This window comes from Schistocerca nitens, chromosome 9 (assembly GCF_023898315.1).
Source record: "Schistocerca nitens isolate TAMUIC-IGC-003100 chromosome 9, iqSchNite1.1, whole genome shotgun sequence".
Classification (NCBI taxonomy): domain Eukaryota; kingdom Metazoa; phylum Arthropoda; class Insecta; order Orthoptera; family Acrididae; genus Schistocerca; species Schistocerca nitens.
In genome coordinates this window covers 496,469,518-496,486,979 of record NC_064622.1, presented here as the reverse complement: position 1 = coordinate 496,486,979, position 17,462 = coordinate 496,469,518, and the positions used below count along the sequence as shown (strand labels likewise).

At 35.9% G+C, this 17,462-nt stretch overlaps 1 protein-coding gene across 1 annotated transcript in view; it reads right to left on the bottom strand.

The window, feature by feature from the left end:
* Positions 1–3,694, bottom strand: part of LOC126203796 (ribosomal protein 63, mitochondrial) — a 27,908-nt gene extending 24,214 nt beyond the window's left edge. The window contains exon 1 of the mRNA XM_049938165.1: positions 3,561–3,694. Within this exon, the coding sequence (XP_049794122.1) occupies positions 3,561–3,619 (59 nt within the window). The 5' untranslated portion in view covers positions 3,620–3,694. The remainder of the gene's footprint in view (positions 1–3,560) is intronic.
* Positions 3,695–17,462: the final 13,768 nt, after the last annotated feature.

The window sequence follows — 17,462 nt, the reverse complement described above, 5'->3', positions numbered from 1 at the left end:
TAGGTCTCAAGAAACAAAATTTTGAAAATCCGATTCTCCCATTTGAAAGAATAATAGAGTTCTCTCAAGTTACACAAAATGAGTCTTTTTTGCATGTACACATTTTTTTGAACACTTACTTTGTCTTTTGTTCCAGGTAGCACTCTGGAACTTTCATCCTTTTCATAAAAATTTCATTTTAACTTTTTTTGGACCAGGAGTTTCCAAAATACCCTTTTCAGATTTTAGCTTTCTAGCTTGTCGCACCATGTACTCACTTACATTAAATTGTTTCATCACTTTATTTCGACTCCAAGAATCTGGAGCCAAGGTCAGAATCTGGATTTTTCTAGACCTCCCAACAGATGAAATCTTCTCTTTCATAAGAGAAATCATTACATCAAAATCCTTTGCTTTCTCAACCACACTTGTAGCTTCTTCGTCATCATCAGAACTTGGTGCATCATATTTTAATGCTTTTGAAACCGCCTTTTTTGCAGTCTTTTCAATACTGCTAACCTTCCTTTTAAAATAAGACCCTTTACTTTGTTCTGACAAGCCATGAAGCTTTATCGGTGTTAAACTTAAATTATCAAGAGCAATGTTTCTTTGTACGAGGGATTCATTTCTGGATTCCAATGATTCTAATTCAACCATGACTTCATCATCTGTTTCACTTTCATTGACTTCAACTCTTAATTTTTCCTCACAAAAGTTACGGCATGTTGAGCAAAGCTTTTGTCCAGGTTTTATGCTAATATTTTTTGTCAGTAACTGTTTAGAAAGATCCAAGCCTACAGTTCTCAACGATTTTTTGATGGGCTTTTTGTGTTTTTCTTAGTGGGTCTACACATGTTGTTTGATACTTTTCAAAAACATTTAAAAAGTAGTAGCTGTGGTATGAACATATATTCTTAAATTCAGACAGATTAATTCCAGATCGTAAGTGGATCAAATCTTTTTCTTCCACACTCAATTCAGATACCGGTTGTAACTTTTTTGAAGGTGTGCAGGTTGTCTGCAAACAGTCAGATTTTTTTTAAATAACCCTACGCTACAGGTTTGAATATCTGACATACTGATTTCACTTTTGGTCTGATTACTGTTCTGGTTACTTTTATAGGATATTGGAAAAGAATCTCTGTAAACTAAGTAACAGTACTTACTGAAAGTTCGAATAAACTTAATAAAATACTATCCAAGAACTATTTAACACTGTAATAAATTTTTACTTCAAAACACAGGAGCAACAAAACAAAATCCAAGCGTACATTGTTACTCCAAGAAGACAAAAACTTATTTTCGGTGTCTAAGTCACTTGGTACTTTTTATTTTAAAAATATAATTAATATTATTTTAAAAATTAGATAACTATTAAACAGGCTAAAAAGCCAACATAATTTTTCTTTTATCTAATAGCCTATACAATTAAGAGTATTTTAAAACAAATTTGAGCTTTCTGGTTGGTTGTTTTGGGGGAAGGAGACCAGACAGTGAGGTCATCGGTCTCATCGGATTAGGGAAGGACGGGGAAGGAAGTCGGCCGTGCCCTGTGAAAGGAACCATCCCGGCATTTGCCTGGAGCGATTTAGGGAAATCACGGAAAACCTAAATCAGGATGGCCGGACGCGGGATTGAACCGTCGTCCTTCCGAATGCGAGTCCAGTGTCTAACCACTGCGCCACCTCGCTCGGTTTGAGCTTTCTATCAGGTCTGACACTCTAGATTTTGCAGTTTTTGTAAAACTAAACAACCGTTAGCTTTTATTTAAAAAAAAACCACCTTGTAAATTTTTTTTCATTTAGAAGATTTTAATATATCTTTATGGTAATTTTTTTAACATGTAGATATAGTACACAAACTTATTCCAAAATTTCATACTGATATCTTCAGTATTCTTTAATATACAAATTTTTTTAGTTGTGAGGACACGTTTAAGTTACGATTTCCGACTGCTGAAACAACGCCAAATCTAAAAACTTTAAAATTTTATATAAAAAAAAAAACTATAAGAGATAGAGCAAAACAATTTTACAAGTGCTTTCAGGATGATAAAAGAAGTAATTGTACCAAGTTTCATCAAAATCTGACATGGTTGGTGTCAAGTCCTGGGTGACCCATACCATATCATTACATCACAGGCCAAAGCCAACATTCCCCTAAGTTCAGTGAATTAACACATTACATACATATCAACATCTCCTACAAGTAAAAGTGGTTTGAGAAAGTAGAGAAATGTTTGTAATATATGGTCATATACACAAAAGCAAGACTTCATTAGATGGCAGAGATAACACAGCATAAGATTACAGGAAACATGCATTTTTGTAGCAACTACTTGAACGGTGGTTGTATTGTGCACACGTCGAGTGGCATATGCCACAGATGGCCACTTGTCTTAGCCCTGTACCCAGTGATGCCCTTTGGGGAATTTGTAACCTCTACGGATAGGATCACTGGCTTAAAAATATCTCCTTATTTCATAGGTGAGATGTCTGAACTAACACATTTCCTCCACACGTGTTCTGAATCCATACATGTTCCATTGTATTATACAGCAGAGTTTTCTCAATGAGGTTTTCATCTTCCCTGTTCCCTCCTACATTCATATAATAGGGTGGCAACTGATGGAATCTAATTGGTTGCTCCAGCGGACCTCAATATATTTAAGGAGTTGTCCCCCAAGGTCACTGGTGTCTTAAAAGATTTTTCAGGTACGCCCTACTCTGTTCGCAACTAATTCATTCAGCATAAGTAATAGGCTCACTAATAATTTATCTTTTGTTTTGTCAATGACCGCAATCTAAACTGATGAACACCCACACTATCCCCATCCTAACTGGAAAAGATATTGCAAACACAGGGATTCAACAGTTTTGTATTATCTACATAACCACCTCAAATTAGATGGACTTAAGTCACCTTCGGGTTTTTTTTTTATTTTCTTCAACTGTGGGAAGATAAAAGTATTTCCTTTTATACACTGGCTATCAACTCAAGCAGTCAATACACAACTGAAGAGCAAAGCATGCTGTTCTTTTGGCATAAGAAAACAATGTTGCATATTCTGTCTTTTGCCACACATTCACATCATATAAACGTGTTCACACATTTCTGGCATTTCAAACATCTCAATAAGTCTGAAGTATGAGGTAGACTTTTTTAAAAAATATGAGACCAGTTTCTACATAATCTGTAAATATCGTTTACTTCCACTGATGATTGAATTTTGTCGAGGGTAGTGGTTTCTGTGCAACCTGCATGCATATGTCAACATACCTGCAATCCACCTTCCGCCGTGTGGGTACTACACATCTACCTTTTAACAGATTTCACATACCTGCCAAATTCTATGAAGCACTATGAATATATTTTCTGACAATGTATGTGGCCTGTCACGAAATGTTGATATCTACCGAATACTCATGCCACAGCGCCAAAGGCATATGATACTCATAACCTACATCACAACTCGTTTTTAAAATCACAGAACGTACTGAACAATACCAGCTCACAAACAATCGTAAATTAATTAGTGACAGGGGCAGGCAATTGCATTACGCGTTGCGATTAACACAAACCCTCTCCATATGTGTCCTCTTGGAAGTTTCTTCCGCAGAAGTTGCAAAGTTAGCCGCATCTTCTTTCAAATAAACAAACAACATGCTGCAGTAAGTATAAACATTTGACAATCACCATTGTTTTGGTGGTATCGATAGATCTCGAATGAGATTTGCTTGCGTCACAATAATTTGTCACCCATTCAAAAATAATTATCTTGCATAGAATTCCTCTTTCTCATATTAAGACAGAAATTCATCGGTATAACTTTATAGCAACAAATAATTTTGTTATGGGGCTGGTTGTAGAATCGTGAGAATGAGGAAGGAGAAAAAAGAGAGATGACGCCGTTTCCGAATTTTTATTCACATTTCGCTTATCGAAGGAAACCGTACTTCGTCTTCCTCCATGCAATTTCCGGGTCTAGTGTAGCAGAGGATACAACCCGTCGGCTTTGGACAATGACGTCACAAGTCACCAGAGAGCAGTTTACCATTTTCGTTACTGATTGCTTAATAAAGTGGATCTGTTTATTCTATCTCGTGAGATTTTTTTTTTAAAAAAGCTAAAAAACACTTATCAGCTACTGAAGGGAGCTACAACACTAAGAAGAATCGCTTCTCGTTTGGCGACTTGTGACGTGATTGTCCAAAGCCGACGGGGGAAATACAGAAGCGTCCGATCTTACCCGTCGGCTTTGACCCATGACGTCACAAATACCGCGGAAACGACTATAAACAATTCCAATATGGCGGATATAAAAACATCGCATACGTATTGTAAACACTGAAATACACAAGTTTCACAAAAAGCCTAATGACTGTAACGGGACAAGCGTGGGAAATTAGGGGTTTTTGGGTGGGGAGAAACTAAATATACAGAAATGTAGCCACCGACCGCCATTCAAAACCACGCAAAACAACGAAATAAATCAACATCACAAAACTGACCAAATACCAAAAAACACATTCGTATCCATAATCGGACACTTCCCTTAACCTATATAGCTCAACAGAACCTACCGATCACATCCCCCAATAGAAAACTAAGAAACGAAAGCTTCCCTTACACCTACATACATCGGCACTTATGCAGTCTAGCAGGTACGGAAAAAATTTTTCATTTTTTTTCAAAATTTGATCATCATGTGTCGTTATGCGGTGGGGGGAGTCTGCAGTGCCCCCCCATCCCCCCACAGGCTTCATTAGTGTCAAATCAATATTTTCGAATCATAGGCGGCCGCTGCCGCGGCCGCATTCCAAAAAAAAACTCCCAACCTAACCTCAAGTGGGCTACGCTACAGATCAATATGTTCATCAAATTGCTTCATATTACGTATACATGTTCATTAGTGTCAAATCAATATTTTCGAATCATAGGCGGCCGCTGCCGCGGCCGCATTCCAAAAAAAAAACTCCCAACCTAACCTCAAGTGGGCTACGCTACAGATCAATATGTTCATCAAATTGCTTCATATTACGTATACATGTTCATTAGTGTCAAATCAATATTTTCGAATCATAGGCGGCCGCTGCCGCGGCCGCATTCCAAAAAAAAACTCCCAACCTAACCTCGTATTCAGGGCTACGCTACAGATCAATGTGTAGGTCCCTTACGTCACGGGTCAAAGCCGACGCGTGAGATCGGATGTTTCCAACCTATACCCAATACACAAAACATACATAAATAACCAAAAAAAAACGGAACTTACCTCAAAAAAGTTCCAGCTCCACAAACTAGATTGGCCAACACACACACACACACACACACACACACACACACACACACACCAACGAAAAAATACTGAACTAAAATAAAAACCCAACCCACCCAAACGTCAACCCCCTCCCCCACAACTCCAAAATACAACACACAAACACTATACAACAAAATAAACCACCGAACACACCACCAAAGAGCACCACAAATAAAAACAAGACATCTACAAACACGCCACAATCGCAAACCAAACTCCGCGCCGTAATGACGTCACACACCACAACACGCTTACGTCACGGGTCAAAGCCGACGAGTAAGATCGGACGTTTCTGTTGACCCCCGACGGGTTGTATCCCCTGCTACACTAGTCCCCAATTTCCCTGGTCCTGGGGTAATTCACGATTTCAGGAATGTGCAATGCATTTAGTTCCAGGAACTATTCTGCGCTCAAAGTCTGTCAGTCTTGTATGTGAGAAGCTGGAAGATATGACGGATAGGTGAGACTATTTGTCTGTCTTCTTAAATAATACTGTGTATCCGTAGTAATATGCATTTCATTTCAGTACTTCGTGAATTCCGTCGTGTTATTTATATATAAATCAGGCACATTAAAATGACGATTCGTGCAACAATAGTCTTGTTTATGTGGCCTGTGTTACACTGGCTGCGGTAGTGAAAAGGACTGTTTCGTTTCATTTCACAGTCAGTGCCATATTGAAAAACCATTGCAGTTATTTGTACTATTCCTATTCACAGCTTTTTCTGTTTTAGACCAAACATCGAAGTTTCGTGTTGCAAAACGTTTTGATAAAACAGTAGTATCCCTGTTTCAGTCGGCCATAATACGTCAATGGCAGAAAATAATGTTCCACTCTGTTTTCTATTGTGAATGCCCCCTTCTTGGAAACACCACAGCAGTGTCAGAACAACGTTCCGCCTTTTAGTGAAAATATTAGGATCACAGGCTCATTTATGCTTGGGAGCAAGAACATTGTCTCCCACGTATTAGTATTCAACAATGCCTGTGAAATGTTTGTGATTACTCAGGATAAGTTTAACATGATAAGATTAAGCACACAAGGCCAGCCATATTTATTATAAAATTATATATATATATATATATATATATATATATATATATATGTTATAAGAGCAGAATAGGAATCTAGTTACTGAATCTGTACGATGCTGACATGTGGAGGAGTGCCTGGAATACTATGTTTTTAACTTTCTTTGAATATAAATTTATTTTCATCGCCCTGCTTTATGTCAAACTGAAGTTAAATTAAATTGAAATACCTTATACTATACTTGTGTGAAGTGCCATTTTTTCTGAAATTGATGGCTTATTATAAATGTTTGATGGAACAAAAAGTTTGATAATACATAATGTCGAGAGTTCACTCAGTCATATCTGTAACAGAAAATACTGTTCACTCTTGTCTCCCATTAGGACAGCAACTTTCCATCTTATGGTGAATGATTCAGAGCAACAAAATTATCCACCACGTAGCATTGTTCCCATAAACATATAATTTATTTGTATTGCTCAAGCTCAGTTTAACACAGTAAAATTAACAGGAAAGTCAGCTTTGAAGCTGTAGCAGATAGCTGTTGTATTTCTCATTTATTGGTATTATCCACATGACCACATCCATCATAAAGTAATTGTTATCTTTGTGTTATAAGAGCATAGGTACTTCTCATTCATCTAACAGGAATCTTTAATTATTGAATCTACATAACTATAACAGTAAACGGAGTAGCTGACAAGTTCAGTTTTTAAATTTCTCTTGAATTACCTCATCTCATTCTTTTCTTTTTTTCAGAAATTACTCTGTTCCACCAATGAACTGTCTATTACAGACACTCAAATATTTTGCCTCTGGTGATTTTCTTATGTCCATTGGAGACTTCATTGGTATTGGCAAGGGGACAGCCTGCAGGATCATCACTATATGACCTTAGACAACATGCAGAAGAGGCAGTTTTCTTAAATTCAGTTCTCTGATATAATTAAATGAAAATAAAATGAACAGCTGTATGTGGATTAATATATTTTTATTCTGAAATCATTTGTTTTAATTCTTATTTTCTGATCCTAATTTTAAGTTTACTTATTTTTTTTTATTTTTTTACCGTTACAATTCTTCCTTCTGTGGTTCTGGTCAAAGCTACTTCTGAAACAACACTATCTGAAACTCTGCTAATTATTTAACATTTAAAAACAGGTATTTTTATTCTGAAAACACAAGTGACAGTCCTAAGCTGAGTCAACTGTGGGAAAGAAGGAACAACACAATGAAGGTGTCACGCCTCTAGTTATTTCCCCTTCCCTCCCACATTACATATAGCTCGTAGAGATGATTGTACAAGTAAAAATTATGTATGAAATAGTTCCTGATCCTTGGACATTAAGGGTGAGATACAATAACCAGCTTCAGTTTGATATGTACAATTCTATATTTCTACAACAAAATTATAAAAAAATAATGGTTGCTCGTTGGCATCTTATTCTTCATATACACCCACAATATAATTAATAATCAGCACATCATGGATATAGGATTTATATATTCCCAATTACTAAGTGCAAAAGTGCATGCATAATGATGTTCAGTAATTCTGCAAGGGTGTTTTCTGTAGAACATCCATTGTTGCTGTAATGAATTAATCGTTCTGAACTGTAAATACAACAGCAAGTAACACCTCAAAGAATTTTCAGCTAAATCAATCGCCATGACATCTGCATTGTCACAGTTTGTTGGAGAGACTGAAAAGAGAAATTATTTCATGAAGCAGACCACATTCCACAGTTGCTTCAGTACCATAAAAGAGGGTAAAGCCGATCAAATTTTACGACTTTTGACTGATTTTGAGGTTATCTTAAGAAATCAAATGACCACAAGTTTAATAGTTTATTACAGAATTCTTTCTTTATTGGATGCCTTTAAGAAAAACAGAATTGCTGTTTATGAGCACTTGGTCACAACAGTCAAGAGTAGGTATTCTGGGTGTGATAAATTTATCAAAAGTCCATATCAGTGTTTCATTCTGACAGTGTATAAATTCTGTAAATATTAGCAGTTCCAGTTTACTGTAATGTATTCACCTATTTTGACAATCTCCTGACAAATGATCAGGAACATATTCAAATGTTTTATGTTTTTTACATTAGACTTTCTGGCATGTTCCACACCCACGAAAATTATCTCATTTTGAGTCTATCATCACATCAAGACACCATCAAGGTTTCTGAGGAAGGAAGTTTTGATAGTTGATATCATCCATCTGTTGTCGATCACATGAACACAAGATCATTTTCTTCCAAAACATGGCCATATGCAGATCTCCATATTTCATTTTGTTGTGGTTTTAATGGTTAATATCAGTTGGTTTTGTTTGTTATTTGTTAGAAAATTGTTTTGTTGCATTATTCCTTTTGTTAAAATTTATAGTAAATGACAAAAGATTAACTGAAGCAGTGAGGCAGCAATCTGGAGGTAGGATAGTAAGCATTGAACCAAATGTTTTATGGTTTTTACATTAGACTTTTTGACATGTTCCACTTGCACGAGAATTATCTCATTTTGGGTCTGTGGAAAGAAAACTGAATCTAATCTAATCTCAAAGAATTGTACCGGAATTTTTTCAATCATAAAGTTGCACTTACTACTTTAGCTGTGAATTACTGTTGCAATCTACTGAAATACTAAAATTTATCAAAGATAAAAACTCAATATGGAGAAAGTCGCAAGTGGTCGATTTTACCCAGATGATTCATTTTATCCTCTTTTATGGTATTACGTGCCTACTTACAATTCACCATCTACCACTCAGATACATTTGATGGACTACTGTCACTTGCATCTGAATCGAATTGATTGTGGCATCCCTCTGTCGACAACTTTATGAAATACTGTACATAATATTTACGTGTTTCTTTCTCAGAAAGGAAATAAGATACCAAAGTATGCCTGTTGTAGCTGTTCTGTAGATCTATGTGAAGTTGTTTACGAATGGAAACTGTTGCACTTTTTCCATACTTTATTTGGATATCTAGAAAGATCTCTTAGTGGCCAAACAACAAATATCTGATAATTAAACTAATTTCAAGTTAGATCATTATATAGTTACACATGTAAGAACCCATCCAATTTAGTTAAATGTTTTGCACTAATATCTTCACTGAATGAGAGTGCAGCAGTTTTCTTGTTTTATGCTACACTCTTGAACTCATTCACAGTGTCTACCAACGTCGTGATACCATCAAGCATATAGTATTGCGATCTGGAACTCATCACTCATGTTTGACACACTATTTATGCAAAAAACTACCAAGTAAATATGAAAAAACGTACGCAAAAATACCCACAGGACTCTTCAGTTGATGCCTATTTAACTGGACATGAACACTATTCTGGGAATAACTAACCGGGGAATAAAATGGCGTCGTACAAAGTGCACTCCAAGTTAATCCCTGATAAGCCTGTGCAACTGGCTATACAACACATACCTATCAATTCGATCACAACGATACCTTGTGCTAACAATTACTACCACAGTACTACTACAGTATTGTTTGGATGCAAAGGCCAGCAGTTCCATGAAAAACAAACACTGCCCAGGTGATGTATTGAAGTTTTTGCCCATTCAACAAAGGAGCATATGGGCAACAAAGCATGTGCAATGGAGTGGGCAGTTCGTGACTGTTACCAGGTGACACCATAATTTGTGCAAAGTAGTGGAGTGCCATGCTCGTTTAGATATGAGTTTGAAGTTGAATTCTGAACCTGTGGTGACAGCACCCAAAAAGGTAGAATGTGTTACAAAATATAATCCCCAGTGGGAAAAAGAAACAGTGTTTAGCGGTTGGCAGAGAAGTACCAAGAGAGGTTCTTATTCTGCCTACCACTGTGAATGTGATTGTGATCTAAAAATTAAGTTTGGAAAAAGTGAGCATGTGAATGATAAGGATATGATTAATTGTGGTGCCCAGCAAAGACAACCTAAACTACTGAAATGTCATCAGTTAGTGGCAAATGAAGATTACATGACACAGTTAAGGCCAGTGAAACTCGTCTTGCTAGTTTTATCGCAGAGTATGGTTTACCACCTTGGGCTATTGAATATTTACTGAAACTCATTTAGGTAGTGTGTCCTGATTTACAAGTAGCAAAAGATATTCATTGTGTCATAACACATGTGGGTGGAATCATATCTAATGTTACAGTCAAGGCAAGTTTTATGAAACTATTTGACATGTTTAAGACAAATAAATTTAGCCTCAATATTGGTGACTCAACAGATGCATGGTTCATAAAACATTTATGTTTGCCAGTATATGTTCTGACTGAAGGAAATGAAACGACTGATGCCTTTCTTGGACTGATTCCACTACTCACACATTATATGAGGAGACTGTGAAGTTCTTCTGTGATACTAACATTCCTTACAAAGAGAATATTATTGATGTTGCAGCAGATGGAGCAAATGCTATGTTAGGGGTCCATCATTTCTTATCCACTTTGTTTGAGCAAGATATTTCAGAGCTGTTCGTGATGCATTTGCCATTATTTGCGCTATGCACTTCCTATACTTGCTTAACCCTTCCTAGATGCATTGAAGACCTAGTAAGGGATATGTATAATTATTTCCAGCGTAGACCTAAATATATTGGTTAGCTAAAAGAGTTTCAGAACTTAGTAAAAGTGAAACAGCACAAATTACTTCATCCCAATCAGACATGCAGGCTCTCTTTACATAAGGTTCCATCTAGGCTTCTTTAGCAGGACTATTCTCTGAAACTGTTTTTCATTGATGTTGTGGCTAATGAAAGATTTCTGAGAGGCGATACAAGTCTGCAGAAATGAAATGATAATACTACAATACTCTTTCTTAATTTTTTTGGTTTTTGCGTTCAATACACTTAATCTTAAGATGCAATCAGAGTCTCTTCAAATCCACACCGTGTATCATGATGTTGAGGCAACATTGAAATTATGCTAGAATGTTACAGGAAGGAAAATTATCTAGAATCAACCCTATGAAAAAAGTTCCATTTCAAAAACCTACTCATTTTAAAACTCTTGATGAACTGTATTTAAGACAAAGGTTTTGGTGAACATTGATAAAAATACAGATCTGACTTGGGAACAACTGAAAAACTTTGAAGTTTGATGCTTAGAGTTTTTGACTGAGAGTGCTCAACATATATTAAAATGGTTTCCGTTCACTGAAAATGTTCTAAAAGATTTGGGTCACTTTACCCAAGTATAGTTAAAATGACATTCAAGAAATTGGCATTGCATGGAGGATTCTGAGAAATACAGGTAGGGCAGAAGAGTACAGATCAAGCTGAATTCTGAAATGCCATCCATAAGCTTGATGAACTGTATTTAGGACAAAGATTTCGGTGAAAATTGATAAAAATACAGATCTGACTGAAGAACTTTGAAGTTTGATGCTTAGACTTTTTGACTGAGAGTGCTCGACATATACTCAAATGGTTTCCTTTCAGCGATAATGTTCTAAAAGATTTGGGTCCACTTTACCCAATTTGCATGAGAGACAATATAATTCCGACTCTTGCTAGTCTTTCATCAAAGTTTCCAAGTTTAGTTAAAAATTACATTCAAGAAACTGGCACTACATGGAGGGTACTGAGAAATAAAGATAGGACAGATCCAGCTGAATTCTGAAATGTGATTACGTAGGCTTTCCTGGCGTAATAGGTCATGAAAGTCTCTTCGGGTTTGCTGCCGGATCCTAAAATCCACTTGACTCGAAATTTCGGCGATCCAGCTGGTCGCCATCTTCAGGTAAATGTTGATTCTCAGCGGGACTCATCAGTAGAAGCAGCATTTTCCTGAGGATGGCGACCAGTTGGATCGCCGAAATATCGAGTCAAGTTGATTTTAGGATCTGGCAGCAAACCCGAAGAGACTTTCATGAATTCTGAAATGCTGTCCATAACCTGAAATGGGGAGATGGGATACCTATGTTCCCCAAGTTATCTGCCATGCTGATGTCATTGTTGTGCTTACCCTATTCATCAGCTAGTACTGAAAGGATATTTTTGGCAATAAACAGACTGAAGACCAAATTAAGAAAGAGTCTGAGCACTAGAACGGGAACAGGACTCTTACATTCCAAAAGGAATACGAGATTTGTATCCTGTAAGGACTTTCCATTTGGCTTGGAATTTCTTTGTCTGATAATTAATGACATTTACAATAATGGTGGGGAGGAAGAAGGAGAAGTCTAGAATAGTGGATGAAAATAATACAACTCTCCCAACATCACTGTTTGTTATATTGACCCGTAACTGGTATGGTGGGCTCATGTGGACTGGAATTTTGTATTTTGTTCAGTTTTAATGTTTATATCATTGTAGCACTGCAGGTCTCACAAGCGAACGATCAAATATGACATGTCGAAACCCATCATGAAATCTTTTATGCAGGAAGAATACAACAAAAGGAATGCACTGTAAAACGTTTAGCTGCTAAGATGCACTACAAGTTTTTTTATAAAGTTCAATTTACTCATTTTTGCATCACAAGGACCTGCTTGTAACAGTGTCTAGCACACACAGCCCTTTTTGTCTACTACTCGAATCAGCCATGACAAGAGAGTGAGGCCCAAATTTCTAGGATGACGTGTATTTTTATCACCCAAATCACTCAAAAATTACATGTATCATTAACGTTTTGAATGACAGGAAGTTCATATTGACAGCAACACTGTTGCACATGTAATTCTTACAAAGGTGACTAGCAGAGGAAAATAAAGGCAGTGTTTGATGTTACATTACAGACGACTTCCTTGAATTGGGACTTTAATTTGTTGAAATGAAATACATCTCACATGTACATCACTTCATAACAATTCTTGCAGTATAGTTATTATCCAAGTTTTCTTTCAGTTGGAGCAAGCTGACCCTACCATACTGATATTTTTCTAACAAAGTATTTTCTTCTATCCTAGATTGAATGGCGTTACCTTCTCATAATGAAATAAAAGTATCTGACCCTAAACTCGATGAATGTGTACAGTCAATGCTTGATGAAGTAGAGAGTGAGTTCAGCTTCAACCTATACTCTGCCCCTGATCTAAATTATAGAAGCAAAGATTGACAGTAATTCAGAGTTAAGTAAGGAAGAGGAAAATGAAAATGAGGTGGAAAATGACGAGGTGTTAGAAGCAACTAGGATAAAAGACAGAAATATAAAAGTTTGCTGTTTTAGTTGTAGCACACCAGTATGCAGGGACTGTTAAAAAAAAAAGTTTGTAGGAACTATGTATAAAACTCTACTTGGTTACGATTACTTTGTGGTTGAAGACGTTTACAATTTATATTATTTCATTGCTAAGTGTTAGTTTAGAGTGTTTATTTAAGAAGAAAATGTTACAATTCAGTCTAAGCCACGTTTTTAAAGTATTTTCACCATAAAATATTAATAACTAGGGCCTATTAAGATTAAATTAATTAGGTGATTGTTATTGTTTGTATTAACGGCATAATTCGGTGAATAGTTAGTTATAACCAAGTGTTGAAGTAGTCCTGTCTGTTCTACTACCAATAGTACAGAGAATATGGCCACAATCGTCTCAAGATGCGTCCACATTACCAATGGAGACAACTTTCAGTTGGAAACATTGTTTCATGCAGTGTTTCACACCTGTTTCTGTCTTGTTTCTTGTCTCATGTCTCTGTTTCTGTCCACACTGACAGAAAGCTTTTCTCAGCGCTTTTGTGTCATCTGTAACGCTATTTGTTGTATTGTTGTATTGTCAGCTACATCATGTGTAGAGATGAGGAATCTGTAATACATATTATGACTGTAATATGTCCTGCCGCATTATTAAAATACTCGAAGGTTCATGTAAGCAAAATGAAAGGTGCAGTTTTCTTATTTATTTATCGTGATTTATGCCCAAAAGTTTGCATTTATCAAATAATTTCATAATTTGTTTAAAACTACGATATTATTTTGAAGAAGAAGAGTTTATATACCTGGTAATGGTTGATAACATCAGATTAGTTGTGTGAAATGAATTTGCTACTTTGCATACAGTCATCACCATTGTTATCATCCAAAACTCAAACAACATCCAAAACATCTTGGTGACTAGTAAATAGAGAAATAAGTAACTCCAGGAAACATACAACAGAATATCATTTGCTGATAAATGGAACAATAGAAATTGATCAATATACGGTAGCATACCTATTTAAAAATTATTTTGCCTCTGTTGGCTCCAGCATAAATAATCAGCTTAAAAATCACTAATATAAATCCAGAGTAACACCAGTGTCAGTAAGTGAAGAGGAAATAATTAAAATAGTGAGTAGCTTGAAGGGATCTCATGCAGCAAGATATGAGGGTATTAGTCTGGACACACTTCAGAAATGTTTTCATAAAGTTGCCTCACCTTTATCAGCAATTATCAGCTTTCATATGAAAGATGGTCTACTTCCAGATGACTTGAAAATTGCTCGAGTTGTGCCCATTTTTAAAAAAAGAAAACAGAAATCTAGTAGAAAACATTCGACCTATATCTATTCTTCCAATAATATACAAAATCTTTGAGAAAGTAATATACATAAGAATCTGGAACTTCCTGGTAAGCAAAAAAGTGATTTCTAAGGAGCAGTATGAGTTTGTCAAGGGGTTATCTAGCATTGCAGCGGCATCCAACTTAATGGAAGACATCATTCAACCAATAGGCAATAAAGAACATGTATGTGGCATCTTTCTAGGCTTACAAAAACCATTTGTCTGTGTTGATATGATCATACTGCTGGACAATCTGTGGAACTATGGCATTTGAGGCACAGCCAATTATCTGATTAGATCCTACTTGACAAACAGGTAGCAGTTTGTGTGTATTAGCACTACGGAGGGAGTATATAAATCAAACACCTCTAACATTAATTTTGGTATTCCACAGGTGTCAATATTAGGACCACTTCTTTTTATTTTTGTGTTAATGATATCCAGTCTATAACAAATCCCACTACAGCTATATTATATGCATATAATATAACGCTAATTTGGCATAAACCCAGATATTCACAACATGAAGTGGAATCCAGTAATGCAGAAGGCATAATTCAGGAGTATTTTAATGAAAACAAATTAAAATTAAATACAAATAAAACAGTCTATATTGAGTTTTATTTTGGGAGGGATAAAAGTCATGAAAATCAAATTTTGATGAGTGATGAATACCTTAAAAAAGAATACTCTACCTAGTTCCTTTGCCTGACACTTGATGCAGAGTTAAATTGGTCTGATCATGTAAATGATATTTGCAAAAAGCCATCTACTGCCATATGTGGTGTAAGAAAACTGACACCTTTTGTAACATTATCGCTCTGAGACAAATATACGTGTATTTTGGACTATTTGATCCTATCTATGCTACAGGATAGAGGTATGTGGACCCAGCAGTAAAGGTAATATGAAATGTGTACTTATCCTACAGAAGATGGCAGAATTTTGTTTAAAGACTTTAAAGTACTAACTGCTCATAACTTGTATGTGCTTAAGATAATCATTATGACAGTAAACGGTAACAAAACACTAAAGACCTACATGACCACAATACCAGAGGTGGAGAGAGACCCTACAATATCTCTCATGGTTACACTTTATGAGAAATGTCTTCACTATGTTGGCATGAAACTACTGCACCCTAATATCTCCAAATTTCCCATTGCAGAACTAAAAAAGAAACTGAAATTATGGATTATAAACAGTCCTGTGTATTCAGTAGATGAGTCTCTAGATATAGGACACTCGTATGATGGAAGACGATTTTTCTAAAATCCCAAATCTTAGACTGTGTCACAAACTGATAATTTCTTAATCTATGTATTGCAATAGCAAATTGTTTTTACGTGTAGCCCATATATGTAACATTGTTCTCTCAATTAAATCTAGCAAAAATTATGTAGATTATAATACTAGGCAATAATATGTGACTCTAGTAATTAAGGCTTTGACGTATCCACAAGACTGGAACAAAATAAATTTTATTGTAATCAGTTGATGTCGGTTAAAAAATAATAAATAAATAAGTAAATAAGAAAACTGCAGCAGTGAATTGCTTATTGGCCAATTACATAATTTTACAATGAGATGGAATAGCTTCAAAAAAAGACTGGAAACTTTTATTTGACTACACTGCAGTATCTGATAAATTTTTAAAATATGTATATCACACATAAATTACCAAACTCTATGTAATATTACAGGTGAATGCCTACCATATATATGGTTTTCCACAAGATGAAAGAAAAACATTGTAAGCCAAAAACTTAATAAAAGGTCCGTAAATACGAAATAATCATAATACTGTTGGAGAGTTTAGCATTACATACATATGGCAAGTTTAGGCAGAGTAACAGGATTTGCGAAAGTAAAGTAAATAGGAAACAGACATTAGATGTTTAGTCTGTCAGTAAGTTACGTTTTAAAGGCAGCACTTGTAAAAAATACACAGAAACAATCCAAAAATGGTTACATGTGTAGTATGCGAAACGACATTTTACTTTCTATGTCGAAAGGTGGATCCTCTGTCAGTAAGCTACGATTTAAAGGCAGCACTTGTAAAAAATACACAGAAACAATCCAAAAATGGTTACATGTGTAGTATGCGAAACGACATTTTATTTTGTATGTCTAAAGGTGGACCCTCTCTGATAGAATAGAAATATTACACCTCTAGAAATGGATTAGGCAGAAATATTAAGTTAATAAATAGGTATTAACTTATCAACAACAATACAGTAATTGTATGGAATGGATCAAATGCAGAGTGATCTCTGGGCTGCAGAGAGTAGTCAAAGCCATACACTTTGTTTACGTGAAACACAGTGAAATGACTAAACATTTGTAGTTGTTGTGGTCTTCAATCCATAGACTGGTTTGATGCAGCTCTCCATGATAATCTATCCTGTGCAAGCTTCTTAATCTCCCATTACCTACTGCAAGCTACATCCTTCTGAATCTGTTTAGTGCATTCATCTTTTGGTCTCCCTCTACGATTTTTACCCTCCATGCTGCCCTCTAATACTAAACTGGTGATCCTTTGATGACTCAGAATATGCCCTACCAACAGATCCCTTCTTCTAGTCAAGATGTGCCACAAATTTCTCTTCTCTCCAAATCTATTCAGTGCCTCCTCATTAG